Raw genomic sequence first — 20,158 nt, 5'->3', positions numbered from 1 at the left:
ACTTCCTTATTTACTTTCTCCACATCAGTCATGATTTTTATAGGAAGCAAGTTAAAAACGGAGGGGAATTTTTCCCACTTGTAGTAGGTGATAGGACATTGAGAGAGAATCTGAAGGAAGCAAAGGCTTACGTTTGATATTAGGGAAAAATTCTTTAATGTGAACAGCAGCTGTTGAACTAAATATCTTCCTTTCACTCCCAGAGGTTTTCATATGATAACTGCTCAGTGCTTGTAAAACCTATGCTACAGTCTGACTGGTCATAAAATGGTGAATGCCCAGCCCAGGGATCACAACAGCTCCACCTCATTCTTTTTTTTGGTTGCATAGATGCTTTCTATCCATCATATGTATATCAAAGGTGCCTTTCTCTGGCATATGCAATCTTTGAGATGATATTACCTTTGAAAAGATGTAATTTAATTAGAGCATTGTTGTTGCTATTAACATGACTAAAATGATAAAAAATAAGATTATTCCAAAATTTTCTTGGTAAAGCTGCCTAATTAGTACAGATGGACAAAGGAAGTAGTGTTTGGATCCAGGTCTGCTTTCAGATAATGTATATTACCTGCTGATGACTGAACATTAGATATGGTTCATGGGCCACAATTGTAAATGGCGTGTTGTGTTTCTGAATGAAGGTGCGCAGGCTCTGGTTTGGATATGAAGGACTTGGGTACAGAAGGGGACTCTGGGCTGTGGCTGGGGTGGGGGGAGGCATTTCTAGGATAGGGATGAGGGACTTGTGGTCCAGAAGAGTGCTGCAGTCTGAGACCAAGGGTTTTAGAGGGTGTGTGTGGGTATCAGGTCTGGGGCAGGGGATTGGGGTGTGGGAGATGCCTCTGCCTGGGGGTGTGGGCTCCAAGGTGGGGCTGGGTTCAGGGGTTTAGAGTGTAGAAGGGTGCTTCAGGCAAAGACAGAGGCATTTGGAGGGCAGGAGAGTGATCAGAGCTGGGGCAGGGGATTGGGGCATAGGAGAGGATCTGGGTGCCAGTCCAGGTGCCATTTACCTCAAGCATCTCCTGGAAGCAGCAGCATGTCCCCTCTCTGGCTCCTACGCAGAGGTGTGATGAGGTAGCTCTGTGCGCCACACTGTCTGCAGATGCCACCCCTGCAGTTCCCATTGGCCACGGTTCTCTGACTGCCCCTATGTGTAGGAGCTGGAGAGGGGACATGTCAGTTCTTTCAGGAGCTTCATGGAGCCAAGGCAGGTAAGGTACCTGCTTCAGATCCATTGGACAACTGACCAGACTATTTGCGACCCAGTCAGCATGTTCCCTTTTCAACTGAGCATTCCTGGTTGACAACCAGACACCAAGATTCCACACAGAATCAAAACTCCAAGTGTGGGTTTTGATCTAGGGCTTCAAATTTGAACCCTTTCCTGCCCCAAAAATGTGGGTTGTGAATTCACATTTGAGGTTTTATTTAGTTTCCACCTATAATGGTAAAACACTGGAGCAAATACTTTTCTGATCCATGCTGATGTAATTTTCTGGACAATTAACTCCATAGAAGTTAAGTGGAGTCATTTAGGGTACGTGTAGACTACATGGTTCCGTCGACGGAGCCATGTAAAATATCTTATTTGGCATAGTCAATGAAGCGGGGATTTAAATAAATCCCCGCTTCATTAAACTAAAAATGGCCGCTGTGCTGTGCCGACGATCAGCTGATCAGCACAGCGCAGCAGTCTAGATGCGGCGCGGACGACAAGGGAAGCCTTTGTCGACTGCTCCGGTATGCCTTAGTGTTTACATTGGTGCATGTGACATTATACTGGTTCTTGTTACAAAGCTCAGGTGTAGCGAAGGGTTGATGCAGATTTAATAAAGCTTATGAACAGGACTGCTGACAGGGAGGGCAAAGAGGGTAATTGTCCCGAGGCCCAGGTCTCCTGACCACCGCTGCTACTGCGGCAGTGGCTAAAGCCTCAGGCCCTTTAGAATTGCTGCTGAAGCACCAGGCAGCACATGCCGCACGCTATGAGAGTCAATGGAGGGTGGGGAGAGAAGGGTGCACCAGGATGCCTGGGTGGCGCTGGGGGTTGTCTACTCCAGCCCTGCACTTTCCACCCGAGGCCCCACCCCTTCCAAAAGCCATCTGCTCTCAACAGTGCCCAGGAACCCGGTGATCCTGTTGGATCCCTTGTTTATGAACACCAATTACTAGAAATTATGGTTTGTCATCTTTCTTTACAGATAAGAGGCCTGCTTATCCTGTATGAAAAACACCAGAAAGAGCTCTTAAAGCAGGGGTCAGGAACCTTTCCAAAGTGGCGTGCCAAGGTTTAACCCTCCTGCCCTGGGCTGCACCGCTCTCCCAAGAGCAAGGGAGGGGCTATCTCTACCATGCACCCTGCTTGGTCTCCTGTCCTGAGCTTTGCTCCGGCTTTTCCTGTGGAGAGGGGAGGAGCAGCGCATGTGCACTTCCCTGCAAGCCAGCTCCAGAGCGAAGCCTCAGGGCTTCCTAGGTCAGCCCGACTGCCAGACTTCGGCCTTCTGTGCCTCCTTCCACCTCACCTCCCCCCCACCCCTTTGGCTGCGATTGGCTTCCCCCTGGGGGAACACGCTATCAAGTCACTGCCCCAGGTGGAGAAAGGGACAGGGCCAAACAGCCATGAGGGGTGCCTCAGCTGACATACATCATTTCTGCTTCCACAAGCAGAGACGATGCACGTGTAATACCGTGTTATGCACCCTGCAGTGACAACAATGCGCAAACGTGCCTGGACTCTTCCCACCCGCGAGCTCCATCTCTCATCTGTGGGGCATGCGCAATGAACGGGCTCCCCCTCATTCCCCTCCCACCCGTCAGGAAGCTGGCGCTGGTTCCAGTCTTGCGGGGGGCACAATGCTGGATTACCTGCACGGGCTCCCCATCCTGGCTGGGGTAGAGTGAGGGGGAGCCCATTCATTGTGTGTGCGCCTGAAAATCATCTTGCGTGCCGCTTATGGCATGAATGCCAGATGTTGTCAACCCCTGTCTTAAAGTCTGCTTTGGCCTCAGCTTTATTTCCTCAAGCCTGTTTGGGAGGTCAGAAAGAGAGGTTAGCTGGCTCATCTGGCTTTGCATCAGTGGAGAATTTGCCTCCGATGGGAAAATTCTCAGTTAGCCAGCTATAGCCAGAGTATGTGCCCTTCATGCTTCTCAGGACGCCCAAAAATTCCCTACTACCAAAGAGGGGTTTGAGTATCTGGCCCATTGACTTTCAGGGGTGTGATACAAAATGCTATATGCGGATTATATTACTTTTAGTTAAGGAATCCACCCAACCATTGGTAAACTGTTCCAATGGCAGTTACTCTCTCTGGGTATGTCTACACTACAAAGTTAATTCGAACTAACAACCGTTAGTTCGAATTAACTTTCATAGGCGCTACACATGCAAACCGCTAGTTCGAACTAAATTCGAACTAGCGGAGCGCTTAATTCGAACTAGGTAAACCTCATTCTACGAGGACTAACGCCTAGTTCGAATTAAGTAGTTCGAATTAAGGGCTGTGTAGCCACTTAATTCGAACTAATGGGAGGCTAGCCCTCCCCAGCTTGCCCTGGTGGCCACTCTGGGCACCACCAGGGAAACTCTTCTGCCCCCTTCCCAGCCCCGGAGCCCTTAAAGGGGCATGGTCTGGCTATGGTGCCCATGCCAGGTGCAAGCCTGCCAGCACCCAGCCAGCAGACCCTGCACTTGGCATGGCACGAGCCAGCTACCCGCTGCCACCCAGCCCTCTGCCTCTTCCCGGGACCAGGCTGGCAGCTCCCAGGAGCCTGCCCAGGGCCACAAGAGGTGGGCGCCTGCCTGGTCTAGTGCGGAGATCGTGGACCTCATCGAGGTTTGGGGGGAAGCCTCCAACGTCCACGACCTCCGCACTAGGCGCAGGATAGCTGCCAGCCTGGCCACCCAGGAGCAGGTTTGCATGAAAATCAAGGTGGTCCAGTGAGACCCCTGACACTGAGCCCTGAGCTTAGAACATAAAAACATAAGAATGGCCATACTGGGTCAGACCAAAGGTCCATCTAGCCCAGTAGCCTATCTGCTGACAGCGGCCAACACCAGCTACCCCGGAGGGGATGGACCGAAGACAATGACCAAGCCATTTGTCTCGTGCCATCCATCTCCAGCCTTCCACAAACAGAGGTCAGGGACACCATTTCTATCCCCTGGCTAATACCACTCCATGTACCCAACCTCCATGAATTTATCTAACTTCTCTTTAAACTTTGTTATAGTTCTATCCTTCACAGCCTCCTGCAGCAAGGAGTTCCACAGGTTGACTATTTGCTTTGTGAAGAACAACTTTCTGTTATTAGTTTGAAGCCTGCTACCCATTCATTTCATTTGGTGTCCTCTAGTCCTTCTATTACAGGAACTAATGAAGAACTTTTCTTTTTGCACCCTCTCCACACCACTCATGCTTTTATAGACCTCTATCATATCCCCCCTCTGTCTCCTCTTTTCTAAGCTGAAAAGTTCCAGTCTCTTTAGCCTCTCGTCATATGGGACCTGTTCCAAACCCCTGATCATTTTAGTTGCCCTTCCCTCTCCCACCCTCTCTCTTCCCTTCTCCCACCTCCTTTTCCCAGTCTCCCTGAGTTTTGTTCAATAGAGTTTCTACTTTTGAACACACATGTCCCTTACTTTGTACATCAGGAAGGGGGGGCTAGAGAGGGGTAAGTGGAATTAGGTGAGGGAGGAATGGGGTACGAGCCCCCAATGGGGAGGACTGGGGTGGCTCTGCGGGCTCCTCAGGGTGGAAGCTCTCCTACAGCCCCCCGATTGACCCTCCCCCAGATGGCAGCCTGCGGCAAGTGCAGCCGGGCTGATGGCCAAGTGCTGTGATGTGCCAAGTGTGAGCACTCAGGGCACTCCAAGGCAGAACTGCTTTGCAAGAGGGGAACCCCTGAGAACTGTCCGGGGTGGGGGTCGGGTCCCTTTAAGCACAGCCCTCGGCTAGCCTGAGACAGCATCTCCACGCTCTAAGTCCTCCTGTGATGCCCTGCCAGCACTGCTTCTGGCCAGCCTTAACATCCGGGTCCACTCAATGTGGACATGCTAGTTCAAATTACCAAAATGCTAATTCGAACTAGTTTTTAGGTCTAGATGCACTAGTTCGAATTAGCTTAGTTCGAATTAACTAATTCGAATTAAGTTAGTTCGAATTAGTGCTGTAGTGTAGACATACCCTCTTAAAAATGTACACCTAATTTCCCATTAGAATTTGTCTAGCTTCAACTCCTAGCCATTGGATAATGTTATACCTTTCATTGCTAGATTGAAGAGTCCATTCTTAAATACAGGCAGTCCCCGAGTTACGCGGATCCGACTTATGTCGGATCCGTAGTTACGAACGGGGATTTCTCGCCCCGGAGAACTAGAGCAGCGGGACGCCTGGTCCCGCCGCCCGCCTTCTCCAGGGCGAGAAAAGCTGCTCCCCGTCTCCCTGGTCTGCTGGCGGAGCCAGCAGACCAGGGAGACAGGAGCAAAGCGGCGGAGCACCGGGGGCCGGACCCGCGGCCGCTTCCAGATCAGCTGGAAGCGGCGCGGGTCCTGCCGGGTGCTCTGCCACTCTGTTCAGCGTCTCCCTGGTCTGCAGAACAGGGAGACGCTGAACAAAGCGGCGGAGCACCCGGGGCCGGACCCGCGCCGCTTCCAGCTGATCTGGAAGCGCCACGGTTCGGCCAGGGTCCTCCGCAGCTTTGCTCCACGTCTCCCTGGTCTGCTGGGGGGGGACGGAGCTAGTGCCCCCCCAGCAGACCAGGGAGACATGGAGCAAAGCCAGGGGCCTGTGGTAGAGCAGGTGGGGCACTGCCGGTTGGTCCCGCAGCACCGCTTCTTGGCGCTACTGGACCAACCCGGCAGCACCCCAGCTGCTCTGCCCCAGGCGTCCTGATTCAGCTGCTGATCAGTTTCAGCAGTGGCTGAATCAGGATGCCTGGGGCAGAGCAGCTGGGGTGCTGCTGGGTTGGTCCAGTAGCTCCGAGGAGCAGCCGCGCTACCGGACCAAGCCAGCAGCACCCGAGCTGCTCTGCCCCAGGCGTCCCAAAGTCAGCCGCTGCTGAAACTTACCAGCGGCTGACTACAGGAAGCCCGAGGCAGAGTTGCTCTGCCCTGGGCTTCCTGGAATCAGCTGCTGATCAGTTTCAGCAGCAGCTGACTTGGGGACGGCTGGTGTTCTTATCTTGAATCTGTATGTAAGTGGAACTGGTGTCCAGATTCAGCGGCTGTTGAAACTGATCAGTTTCAGCAGCGGCTGATGCCAGTTCCGACTTACATACAGATTCAACTTAAGAACAAACCTACAGTCCCTATCTTGTACGTAACCCGGGGACTGCCTGTATTTGTTCCCCATCTAAGTACTTGCACAGTGTTATCAAATTATCCTTCAACCTTTGTTAAACTAAATAAACCTGAATTGTAAATAGAACTCTAAATTGTATGGTATCTGTAATATTGCTTATAGGCTAAATCCTATCTACCTGTAACTTGCTGGTGCATTTTGTTTGGACATGAATATAATTATAAATAATAGTGGTATCATAACTTCATAACTGATAATGACTCTCACAAACTAATAATTAAATGGGAATTAATGATCATAAATGGTTAATGAGGATAGGCATTAAGAAGAGTTGTACAGAAATGTTTGTAATGTTTCCTAGGGTAATGAATACATTTTAAGTGTTCTGTATTTGAGTAATTCCTTGCAGTGTTTTAAGACCAGTGTTGCATTTATTGTCTTTCTTGAGGCAAGCTTTAAAGAAAATTAATAGTGAAACAATGTTGGTCAAGATTTCTCCCAGATCTGTCTCTGATTGAATAACAGTTGATTAGGGACATCTACTGGTGTAATGACGTAATAATTGTAGCATTTGTAAACTGAAGCTACCAGACTGAGGCAAAATGACTTCTCAAGACTTCCCTGCAATTATTTTTCTATTTGTATAAAACACCCCAAATGACAGTTTGTGTATTTAAATTTAAAATTGCTTATTTTATGTGTTTGTATTCTGAGCAAAGTAGACTGCCACGAGAAGCAATAAAATTAGAAATTAAGGCCCCCATTTTAGCCTACAAGCAGACAATATGGAACCCCAGGAAGTCAGTGAGGCGTTACACAGCCAATGCAGTGACCCACACTCTATCAATTGTAGGATCAGGACCTATCTCCTGTTATAGGAGTATCGGTTCTTGGTTAGAGCTGGGCGTCACTCCATTCCATGCTGTACCAGTGATTTGCTGTATAATTTTGAGCTCAGTCTGCCTAATTCTTTTTGTCTCAGTTTATCTCTTTTTAGAACTGATATAACTATTCTTAGCTGCTCTTTCTCACAGGTGTGTTTTGTGTCTTTAAGTTTGTAAAAAACTTTTAAATTTCAGGCTAAAAGACTCTATGCGTTTACGGTATTAGTATTAATGTTTTTTATTGCCCATGAATTACCATGAACATGATATTCTGGGGCACAGTAATTATTTTTGGTGGTTCTTCCCAATTACAAGGTGTAGCTATTATTGGCCTTTCCTGGGAGCTGTGCACATAGTTGAGAATAAATCCCTTTGAATGTGTGTGTGAGTCCTTTCCCTTGTGAAGCAGAAGCGTTTCTGAGGGGAACCAAGTATTGTCCCAGCTTACTAAGAGCACATGCAGCTGCCAGCATAAAGAAGAACTTGGTTGTTTTATGAATTTCTCTCTTCAGCTACATATATCTGAAAGTTTTTGCTGACATTCTGTCATCTCATGTTTGGGTTTGCAGGGATAAAGCGGAAAGAGAGGGGAACCTTTTCCTTCTCATTAGCACATCCAAAAGCAGGAAGGCAACTGAGCAGGGCCGCTGGTGGGGTACGGTAGGATGGCAGCCGTCCCGTGGCCCTGTGATTTAAAAATCACCCTTTAAATCACTATGAGGGCCCCCAGAGGTGTGCACCTTGCAGCCCCAGTGGCCCTGAAGGACTGGCTGGGGGAGATTAGCGCCAACTCTGCCCCTTCCTCCTGAGTCCCCGCCCCTTCTGGGAGACCTGGAACTGGATCCCCCAAGGGCCCAGTGAAGACACTCGTTAGCCCTGCAACTAAGTGATGATCTGTGGGGTTGTACAACACGTATCCAGTGTTGCACAGTCCTGAGCTACCCTGGTCACTCATCCAAGCCGCTTTCCCATTCCATTACCTCACTTTCCTGTATGCATCTTACCAGCAGCAGCAGGCACTAAATGCTCTACACCTGCTCCTTTTTTGAAGCAGCAGTTACACGTCTTAGGGATGGTGGAACCCCAAACTTTCCTGATGCATTGTGGCCTACATGGGCATCATGGCACAAGGATCTACTGCTCAGCCACTGCTCCTGCTAGTTAGGGTCGGTGTTGCTTTAAGCAGAGGGTTGAACAAGATGGTTTCCTGAGGTCTCTTCCAAGCCTATTCTTCTGTGATTCTACTCTCCCAGCCTTGGCAACTATCATAATGGCAAGATTTTATCTTTTGTTAATGTAAATATATGCTTTAATTGGTGGAATAAAATAGCAGCTTTTTAATTCCATCACAGTATATTCTGTCTGTTGTGCACTTTCATCATGATCTAGTCCCTTCAGATTTACAATCCTCTAAAAAAACACATAAATATCTAAATTAAAAAGTGCTGCTCTTCGCTTCCCTAGCAGCAGGACACAGCTATCATTCTACACTGATAGTCATCCAGGAAGAATCTGTAGCAGCTGCAGGCTCCAGTTGTAATCAGTGCACACAGTTCAGAAAACATCAAAATCCTAACACTCCAATTGCCAATTAAAACATCAAAGTATTAGAGTAAAGCTTATACATTATGCTGCAATCAACACAAGCATTTACAAATCTAGCCGGTCTTGCTGTCCATATTCACGAAAGTAGTCCCCAAGACATTCATGGGGAAGGGCAGCAGAACTAGAGTAACTGACATACAATTGGCATGTGGTCACTTTCACAGTGGAAGTTTTTTTCCAGAGTAAGGAGAGCAGGATTCAGCTCCACACTGGCTCTTAAACTCAGAGTATTTTTTTTTTCTAAAGAGTGTGCAAAACATTTCTCAGTCCTTTCAGTAGGTTTATATTTTTGTCAAGCTCATTATGAGAGCTTTTTGTAAAACAAACAAATCAGTGGCCATCTAATTCATTTTGTGACTTATGTAGACAATGTCTGATATTTGTCTCATTGTCGCAGAAAAGGTAGAACTTGGATCTGCCTTTTTTAAATATCTGCATACCCCTATCAGTTTTGATCATAGACTTTTTGACTTCTGGGTGTTCTCTGTCTTCCAGGGAGTTTCAGAAAGCTATTGTGTGCTTCATGCTGAAAATTGCGTAGTCCCCATTGACTATAAATTAATTGCATGCTTATTTTCCTTTATTAGATTTTGTAACAATCAAGTCTTTATCCTCGAATTGTTGTTGTTCTTGGGCAGTTTTACACCAATATTTTATCTCTGAGATTTATTTACATTGGATAGAGATTGTCACACAAAACTAAAAGTCTAATTTTTGTGTTTCAGATGTAAAGATGGATTGAAAGGATTTACATTCTCTGCTCTTAAGTAAGTACCATTAAAAAAAACAGTAGTTTTACATCATAGTGACCATTTGGGGGAAATGTGTACACTGGAAGCTGCTTTATAGGAGGCCAGATTTTCCTTAAAAGAAACAGTTCTGTTTTCCTGTACTTTGAGACATATTGCATATTTCAAAAAGGCCATCGTATATATAGTAGCCCAGTGACTGAGAGTCTGTAATGCTGAAATACTGGCTGTTCCCTCTGAGCGGCGCTGTTGCCTGAAATGCTGGCTGTTCCCCCTGGGTGGCGCTGTTGCCTGAAAATGCTAGCTGTTCCCTCTGGGTGGCCCGTGCTGCATGGGGAGTGCGGGGCCCAAACGGCCGCTTGTGTCGCTTGCCCCCCCCGCGGCGACCTGGCTGAGCGGTGCAGAAGTCAGCCGAGCACCATGGCGAGAGGGGAAGAGAGGTGGTAACGTACATGGCTAGGGGGTGGGGCCTGGCCGTGTACATCACCGCCCCGCTCCCCTTCACCTCCCGCCACGGCGCTTGGCTGACTTCTGTGCCGCTCAGCCGGGCTGCCATGGGGGAGCCCAAACGGACGCTTGTTCCCCTGTGGCAGCCCGGCTGAACGGCACAGAAGTCAGCCAAGTGCCACGGCGGGAGGCAAAGGGAGGGCGGGGTGGTGACGTGCAGCGTGACAGTGGCTCCAGGCCCCGCCCCCTGACCTTGAACATCACTGCCCCGCCCCCTTTCGCCTCCCGCCGTGGCGCTTGGCTGACTTCTGCACTGCTCAGCCAGGCTGCCACGTGGGAGCAAGCGGCGCAAGCGACCGTTTGGGCTCCGCGCCCCCCCTGCAGCACAGGGAGTGCGGAGCCCAAACAGCCATTTGGGCTCTGTGGTCCCCCGAGTGAGAGGCAGGAGGGGGAGGAGAAGAGAGAGAGAGAGGCAGGAGGCGGAGGAGAGCTGAGCGAGAGAGAGGGGGAGACAGTAGGAGGAGGAGAGAGAGAGATGGAGCGAGAGACCGGAGGCTCAGAAGAGAACACCGACATGGAGGAGAGACCTGAAAATCCCTTCTTATGTCAGGCTAATTGGCTAGTAATATAGAATTGTCAGGAAAGGAGAGTTTTTCTATGTGTGTCTATTTTAAAAAAGGGGGGATTATGATAAATGGATACAGTGCAAATGCACGGGGAGAGGTGATATATGTGTAAAAGAACATTAAACATTTCCTCTTCCACAGACAAGAATCCTAAATCCCAGAAATCCATTGCTTCTGTGTCTTGTCCTGGGTCCTTTATGTTTGCTAATGATAATTTGTATTTATAAAGCACTCTGAGAATAAAGGAGACACTCCATTTTACTGGCACTGTAGGAGGCATATAGTCATAGTATGTCTATATACGACACAGTGCATGATTAAGTCTTGTGTCTGTCAGAAACTTAGGTTTCATTCCTAGCTCTGCCAGACATTTCCTTGTGCAACTTCTTTGATGCTGTGTTGCCTTTCTTAAAATGGGGATAATGACACTTGCCTGCCTCCTAAAGTTCAGGATCTGAGGCCATGCTCCAAAGCAAGTGCAGAAAATTATTAACACTAATGTGTGGAATCCATTTTTAAAGATTTTGTTGCTTTAAAGTAACAAATGTAATTGCCTTGTGTTGTCCTTTTCCTTCCAGGTTCATTGTAGGGAAAGAAGAAATTCCCACGCATTCCTTTTCACCAGAAGTAGCATTTTCAAAAATAGATAGAAAGATAAAGCACTGTGAAGAAGTATCACGGCGAATGAACATAATTGCTGTAACAAAGAAACTTGTGGACAAAGTGTAAGTCCAAAAAGACCCAAAAAACCCACCCTCAAACTCTACTTGATTCCTTTTTAATTTAGTCAGCGTCGGACATGGGGAAGTCAGTGGATGTTATATACCTTGACTTTAGCAAGGCTTTTGATATGGTCTCCCACAATATTCTTGCCAGCAAGTTAAGGGATTGTGGATTGGATAAATGGACGGTAAGATGGATAGAAAGATGGCTAGAAGGCCGGGCCCAGCAGGTAGTGATCAATGGCTCGATGTCAGGATGGCGGTCGGTTTCTAGCAGAGTGCCCCAAGATTCGGTTCTAGGACCGGTTTTGTTCAATATCTTTATTAATGATCTGGATGAGGGGATGGATTGCACCCTCAGCAAGTTTGCGGATTACACTAAGCTGGTGGGAGAGGTAGATACGCTTAAGGGCAGAGATAGGGTACAGAATGACTTAGACAAATTGGAGGATTGGGCCACAAGAAATCTGATGAGGTTCAACAAGGACAAGTGTAGAGTCCTGCACTTGGGACGGAAGAATCCCAAGCATAGTTACAAGCTGGGGACCAACCGGTTAAGTAGTAGTTCTGCAGAAAAGGACCTGAGGGTTACAGTGGATGAGAAGCTAGATATGAGTCAACAGTGTGCCCTTGTAGCCAAGAAGGCTAATGGCATATTAGGTTGCATTTAGAGGAGCATTTCCAGCAGATCCAGAGATGTCATCATTCCCCTTTATTCGGCTTTGGTGAGGCTGCATCTGGAGTATTGTGTCCAGTTCTGGGCCCCCCACTACAAAAAGGATGTGGACGCATTGGAGAGGGTCCAGTGGAGAGCAACCAAAATGATTAGGGGGCTGGAGCATATGACTTATGAGGAGAGGCTGAGGGACTTGGGTCTGTTTAGTCTGCAGAAGCGAAGAGTGAGGGGGGATTTGATAGCAGCCTTCAACTTCCTGAAGGGAGGTTCCAAAGAGGATGGAGAGAGGCTGTTCTCAGTAGTGACAGATGGCAGAACAAGGAGCAATGGTCTCAAGTTGTGGTGGGAGAGGTCCAGGTTGGATATTAGGAAAAACTATTTCACTAGGAGGGTGGTGAAGCACTGGAATGGGTTACCTAGGGAAGTAGTGGAGTCTCCATCCCTAGAGGTGTTTAAGTCTCGGCTTGACAAAGCCCTGGCCGGGTTGATTTAGTTGGAATTGTTCCTGCCTAGAGCAGGGGGCTGGACTTGATGACCTTCTGAGGTCTCGTCTAGTTCTATGATTTTGTGATTCTGTGATTCTATATGTGCTCAGTCTAAAACTAGTGTTTTGTTCTATGAATTCAAGATACTTGTATTTCTTTTATTGAATAACAGCAATAACAAGATTAAGAGCTATATTAAAAACTGAGTAAAACAAAGAGTAACCCAGAGTGGGCAATCATTTTTTACTAGGGGCTGCTTCAGAAATGTTGGAAATAGCCTCAGGCTGCACTGGAAGGGGCGTGTCCTCAAGTGGAAGGGGTGAGGCCAGGATACTTCCCTGCTTCCCCACCCAGAGACCATGATTGATCTGGGGGTTGGGGGAGTGTGTGAGTCTTTCATTCCCTCTTTCTCCCCCCCGAGGTTCCCCCTAGATAGGGTTGCCAGATGGCTGAAACAAAAATACCGAACCCCCCACCTCCCCAAAAAAACCACCACTGGGAAAAAATTTTGTTGAAGGAAAAAAAAGGGGGGGGGCAAAGTTGTTGAGCAAAAAAGGGGGAGGCAGATGGGAGGACCAGCCAGGAAGGGAGCAGTGCTGGCCGGCAAGCGGGGGACCTGGAAACAGCTAACTGGGGGAGGGAGGCAACGGGGCTGGCCGGGGGAGATGGAGGGGCCAACGGGAAGCAGGGCTGGTTGTGGGTGGGAGGGGTCGGGTGAAACGGGGTTGTCCACGGGATATCGGGGGAGGAGGGACCGGCCGGGAGGGGATGGGGCTGGCCGGCAGTAAGGGGGGGCGGGAAGGAAGCACTTCTGGGGAGAATCGGGGGGTGCGGCGCTGGCCGGGATTAATGGGGAGTGGGAATCACAGCTGGTGGGGCCAGGGATGCAGCGGTGCTGGCCGAGGGAGATCAGGAAGAGGAATGGGCTGGCAGGAAGCAGAGCTGGAGGGTGGTGTAGGGGGGCTGGCCAGGGAAGATCAGGAAGGGAAGTGGGGGAGAACTGGCTGGGAAGGGGGCGGAGGGCAAATTGGCCGGCGGGGAACGGGACTGACCTGGGCACTTGCTGCCGGTCCCGTGCAGGCTCCCGGCGACGCATGAGCGAGGAAGAGGCTTCCCCTCCTCCTCACACTCAACCGACTGAGGTCTCCCCGCGGCAGTCACGGCCCCACCTCCCTGCTGGGACTCCCAGCCGGTCCCCCCGCCCATGCTAGGCTTCTGTCCGGTGTGCAGCCAGAAAAATCAGAAAATATCGGACATTGTACATGTCCGGTATTTTCTGATTTTTTTTTTACCAGACAGAGTGTGCAAATACCGGACTGTCCTGTACAATACCTGACACCTGGCAACCCTACCCCTAGGCGCCCATGTCCCTGGCAGTGGGAGGAGACTTTGCACCCTCCCCATTCTGCCCCCAGACTAATCAGGGCCTGGGGGCAGCGGGAAGTGAGTGAAGTCTCCTGCTGCCCTGCCAGGAGCGCGTGGCACTTCTACGCGCTGTGAGCTGCTTGCAGGTACAAGGCAGAGGAAACTTTGCGTGCTTCCCTCTGCCCTCAGGCCCCGCCCTGATTGGTCTGGGGGCAGGGGAGCGCACAGTCTCCTCCTGCCTTGCTAGGAGCACATGGCACCTCTAAGTGCCACACACTCCTTGCAGGGCGAAGGAAACTTTGTGTGCTTCCCCTCCACCCCCAGGCCCTAATTGGCCTGGGGGCGAGGGACTGGCACGGCGTCCGTGGGCCAAATCAACCCACTTGGCAGTCTGGATCCAGCCCATGGGGGCCCTTTTGCCCACCCCTGGAGTAACTGATGTATTATCATTAGCTCATATTATTTCAGATATACAATTCACTAATTAGGTAATAAAAAAGTAGTATATTTGTTTTCATTTTGGAGCAATTAGAGCAATATTTAGTACATAAATGAACACTTCAGTATCCCTATAGGCTGGGTACAATATGTCAAATACTTCATGGGGTTTGCGAGGTTAGATTGTTAATTATAAAAAGAGATATGAAGCCATAGCAAAACATTTGCATGTGACTATTATTATTGTTATTAATGTTGTGATTATAGCCTAAATGCAGTGGGAGTTGTCACATAATGCTCTTAGACTGCTTCGAAAACTCTCAGATTTACTAGTTATTTATTAGGCACCAGCAATGTATTTGTTATAGTTGTTTGAGGAATCTTTCTCTTCACTTTTTAGTATTTATTCATACACATTGCATCCTGTTAGTATTTTGCTTGTAAAACAGATTAGATTTAGTTAACCTGTTTTGTTGATTTCTGATATATCTCTCCAACTTGCATTTAAATTTTAGACTATGCAAATGACTAAGGATAACATTTCAAAATAATTAAGTTCTGTTTTCAAAACTGACTTAGGCATTTAGGAGCAGAAATCTCATTGAAAACCATTGGAATTTAGAATGCTAAGTGCCTCTGTCACTTTTAAAAATGAGGGTAAATTTTTCAAAAGGTCCCAAGTCACCTAGGTGCCTGAGTCAAGGAGACTTAATTTCATAAGTCACTCAGGCACTTTTGTAAATGTGACCCTAAATGACTTTGACTTTAGTTGTGGATTTAATTATAATATCTGGAATAAAATCAGAATCAGGTCCAAATAGCTGGACCCTTGACCACATTGCTTTTGTGTGCTCGGTGGGTTTTTTCGCTCTTCTCTTTAGCAATAGCTCAATGACTGACTATTGCTGCAGACATTCTATGGCCACAAGAGACCACTGGGATCATTTAGTCTGACCACCTATATAGCACAGGCCATAGAACTTATCCAAAATAATTCATAGAGCATATCCTATAGAAAACCATCCAGTTTTGGTACAAAAAATTGTCAGTCATGGAGACTCCACTGTCACCCTTTATAAATGGTTCCTATTGTTAATTACTCTCAGCATAAATGTATGCCTTATTTCCAATCTGATTATGGCTAGCTTCAGTTTCTAGCCATTGGATCATGCTGTACCATTCTCTGCTAGATGGAAGAGCCTATTGTTAAATATTCCCCTTCTTTGATTTGTAGACTGAGATCAAATCTCCCCTCTCTGCGAAACTAAGTAGATTGAACCCCCAGAATCTATAACTATAAGGCAGGTTTTCTAATCTTTCAATCATTCTCATGGCTCTTATCTGAACCCTCCCAAATTTATCACCATCCCCCTTTATTGGGCACCAGAACTGGCTATAGTATTCCAGCAGCAGTTTCACCAGTGCTAAGTACAGAGATAATATAATATAACTTTTCTACTCCTCCTCAAGATTCCCCTGTTTATGCATTCCAGGTTCATATTAGCTCTTTTGGCTGCAGCATCACACTGGAAGCTCACGTTCAGCTGATTACCCAGCAAGATCCCCAAATCTTTTCAGAGTCACTGCTTCCCAGAATAGAGTCCTCAACTCTGAAAATATGGTTGACATTCTTTGTCCCTTTTGATTATTATCATAATATTAATTGTTAGCAGTGCTTTTTTTGTGACAGTACTACTCAGTACGCAGTACCGGCACCTCCAGTCAGACCTCAACAACTTTTCCCGTGGAGTACCGGCACCTTCTTCCCCTCCTCTCTCCCCCCCCACAAAAAAAAAACACTGATTGTTAGACATGGTGCTAAGCCTATAATGAATGTCATATGAGGAACACAGCATTTTAATTTGAAAGCAGGCATTCCATCCATTATTCCAGATAAATGGACAAGTGTTTTTAAGACAAAATACAACTTTTGCTTATTCTCATTTGTTTCTCTTTGCCTTCTAAATTGCTGTACTTGAACCACTGATCTTTCAAACTGGCATTGGATAAGCGTGGTTCTTCCACTGACAAAGAAGCACAGTTTGGACAATGGAGTGGCCCTGCTGCCCTTACTGGAAGAGTGTTCCAGGGGTGATCAGAAAATTTTCATTTGTTTTCACCTATTGCTTCTACATCCTACTGAAAGTGAACTGGTCTACGAGCAGCCTTCAACTGCCCCCACTTTGGCAGGACATTTCTGTGTCCACTTGTTGTCCATCCTCTCTTTTGCATCAGATAACATTGGGAGAGCCTTAACCTCTTTGTTTTCTCCCAGAGACAAAGGTTTTGAAGTGGGACAGCAAGCTTCCATCACCTGCCTGTCTCTTCTTCATTTGGTTACACAGTTGATCTTCTGTGTCCCAAATCCAGTATTACCTCAGTACAGGCAGTCCCCGGGTTACATGGATCTGACTTACATCGGATCCCTACTTACAAACGGGGTGAGGCAACCCCACACTAGCTGCTTCCCCCCAGCAGACCAGGGAGACACGGAGCAGATTTTCTCAGCAGACACCTCAGCTTGAGAATAAAGGACTGAGGGAAGTGAGATGTGGAAGAATAAAACTGAGCTCTGGAGAAATGTTTGGCTAGAGTTTCCCCTACAATATGTACCAGTTCCGACTTACATACAAATTCAACTTAAGAACAAACCTACAGTCCCTATCTTGTACGTAACCTGGGGACTGCCTGTATAAGTCTACTGGAAGAGCACTAGGTACATCTTGTGCAATACTTCTAAAGATGGTAAATCAAGCACAGCCAAACCCTTCCTTTGGCCATCATTTATAGTGATCTATTCAAATAAGAGTAGAAGGGATCATCACATTCAGGGTATGTCTATACTAGCAACCTAGTTCGAACTAGGGAGGCTAATGTAGGCATTCGAAGTTGCAAATCAAGCCTGGGATTTAAATATCCTGCGCTTGATTTGCATCTTCCCGGCTGGTCGCCATTTTTTGAAATTTACAAGTCCGGACTAACTGCCCGCGTCTACACGCAGCAGGGACCCGGTATTTCGAATTAAAGCCCCTAAATCAAACTACCTGTTAAACGTCCTTGCAGGAGGAATAACAGGTAGTTAGATTTAGGGCTTTAATTTGAAATACCGGGTTCCTACTGTGTATAGACGCGGGCAGTTAGTCCGGACTTGTAAATTTCAAAAATGGCGACCGACCAGGAAGATGCAAATCAAACGCGGGATATTTAAATCCCAGGCTTGATTTGCAACTTTGAATGCCTATATTAGCCTCCCTAGTTCGAATTAGGGGGCTAGTGTAGACATACTCTCAGCTTTTATTTACTTCTACGGGAGTAGAAGGTGTGAAGCTTTCTCTTTGGGACTAGGTCCTATAGTTTATTCCTGACAGGCAGCAGAGAAACATAGGTTCTAAGTATTCCATGTTGTGAAAGAGGTGGTGAAGAGTGCTTATTTCAGAGTGAAAGCCCTTCAAATAAAAATAAATACTTGCCCCTGGCAGTAAGCTCAGGGATAGCTATAAGGCCTTTTCCTTTCTTGTTCTTGATACCTGATTTGTTTTAAATACCCCTGATGTGGACTAATTGAATAAAGTGAGGCATGGTCAGTCTCCCTTGTAGCAAAAATGTATTTATGAAACATTAGAAGCCTAAATGATTAACAAATGAGGAGTAGACTTCCTTTGGGATTTCCAGACTCCCTTTTCCCATATATTCAAAAACCATTACATTTTTAATCCTAATACTTTCTCAAGTTTCTCTTCCATATGTTTCCTTTCAGATATAATTGATTCTAAATGTCTGTAACCTGATCGCATTCTCGTTACAATTTTTTCCGTATAAACTGACTTCATGGATAATATATGGCCAATATACTTTACAATACATGATTCAAAGCGTCCAAGATATTTGACACAGTATATAAAGTAGGTGATTTATTTTGTATTAAACCACAAATAATTAACTACAAGAAAATATCATTTTTAAAGCTAATATGAAATGACTTTACTTTTATTCTGTGCCACACAGGTTCAATTATTGTAAAGTCCACACACCCCATTTCCCTAAAACTATCTCCTCTCTCTGTTTTGAGCCAAACCCCTAAACCCAAGCAGGGGCCACAAAAACTTGTAGCACAATTGAAGAGACACAACTGCAATGCACAGGAATGGCTATGATTGAAAGAGGCCTCTTCAGTCTTCTCCAGAAAGCCCACAGAATGGTACAGGAGAGATTGTTATGGCCAGTGGATCTCTAGCCAAAACAGCAGCATCAGTCTAATGTGCGGAGCCAGGGTCAGAGTATTGTTGATCATAGACTGTAGAATGGCCCTGCTTCAGTTCTGTGGCCTTGGAGGGATGAGTCATAATTCCTTCCTATTGGCCACAGTGGGGAACTCAAAGGCATAGTCCATTTACCCAAGCTTTGCATGGGAGTGGATTGGGTCAAAATACCCGTAAGTGTATTTCTGAAATGCAACTAAAGTATTGTTTTATGTGTACAGTATTTGGATGATTTCATAGTTGGGAAAAAAGTCAACATAGTTTCTGTAAAGGGAAATCATGTCTCAACAATCTGCTAGAATTCTTTGAAGGGGTCAACAAGCATGTAAACAAGGGGCATCCAGTAGATATAGTGTACTTAGATTTCCAGAAAGCCTTGGACAAGATCCCACACCAAAGACTCTTAAGAAAATTAAGCTGTCGTGGGATAAGAGAGAAGGACCTCTCATGGATTAATAATTGGTTAAAAGATAGGAAACAAAGGATAGGAATAAATTATCAGTTTTCAGGATGGAAAGAGGTAACTACAGGTTGGACCTCCCAAAACCAGGATTCCCTTATCTGGCAACATCCATGTTCCGGCAGGACCACGGGTGTTCCTAGACCAGGGAATCCTGGCTGGGAGCCACAGTGGCAAGAGGGCTAGAGGCTCGGAGCCCAACAGGGCTGGGGCTGAAACTAGCACTTGCACGGGAGCCCCGGTAGTGTAGCAGTGGCTGTGGCAGTCCCAATAGGAGGGACGGGGATATGGCAGCCACAAAGGGCTGAGGCCAGAGATGCAGCAGCCCCAATAGCGCGGCTGGGGCTGGAGATGCAGCAGCTATGGCAGCCCCAGTAGCAGGGCTGGGGCCAGGAACATGGCAGCCCTGATTGTGCGCATGGGACCGGGGCAGTCTGGGGCCGCGACAGCCCGACAGGGGGACACAGCTGGGGCCATTAGTGGGGAGGGAAGATGTTCTGGAGAGCCACTAGCATGGGACCTTCTCTGGTCCAGCAAATTCCATCATTTGAGACCAGTCAGGTCCCAAGGGTGCTGGACCAGAGAGGTCCAACCTGTAGCGGTGTCCCCTGGGGTCCATTCTGGGAGCAATCCTATAAAACATATTCATAAATGATTTGGAGAAAGCGGAAAACTGTGAGGTGGGAAAATTTGTAGATGATACTAAACTAGTCAAGATAGTTAAGTCAAAAGCAGACTGTGAGGAGCTTCAAAAGGATTTTAAAGGTGATATGTGCAAAGTAATGCATATTGGAAAACATAATCCCAACTATACATATAAAATGATGGGAACTAAATTAGCTGTTACCCCTCAAGAGAGAAATCTTGGAATCATTGTGGACGGTTCTCTGAAATCATCCATTCATTGTGCAGCAACAGTAAAAAATAGCGAACAATGTTAGGAATCATTAAGAAAGGGAAATAAATAGGACAGAAAATCTCATTGCCTGTTTATAAATCCATGGTACTCCCACATCTTGAATACTGCATGCAAATACGGTCACCACATCTTAAAAAAAAAAAAAAGGGAACTTGGAATTGCACAAAGTTCAGAAAAGGGCAACGAAATGATTAGGATTATGAAACCCCTGCTATATG

General features: G+C 47.0%; 1 protein-coding gene across 2 annotated transcripts in view; it reads left to right on the top strand.

The window, feature by feature from the left end:
• The window catches only part of TMEM135 (transmembrane protein 135), a 357,787-nt gene that overhangs the window by 309,011 nt on the left and 28,618 nt on the right, over positions 1 to 20,158 (top strand). For both annotated transcript variants that reach the window (XM_075919397.1, XM_075919396.1), the window contains 2 exons: positions 9,520 to 9,561; positions 11,195 to 11,341. In XM_075919397.1, the coding sequence (XP_075775512.1) occupies positions 9,520 to 9,561; positions 11,195 to 11,341 (189 nt within the window). The remainder of the gene's footprint in view (positions 1 to 9,519; positions 9,562 to 11,194; positions 11,342 to 20,158) is intronic.

The sequence above is a fragment of the Pelodiscus sinensis genome, chromosome 1 (assembly GCF_049634645.1).
Source record: "Pelodiscus sinensis isolate JC-2024 chromosome 1, ASM4963464v1, whole genome shotgun sequence".
Lineage (NCBI taxonomy): Eukaryota > Metazoa > Chordata > Testudines > Trionychidae > Pelodiscus > Pelodiscus sinensis.
The sequence above is the reverse complement of the archived record's forward strand: the minus strand, read 5'-3'. Positions and strand labels throughout refer to the sequence as shown.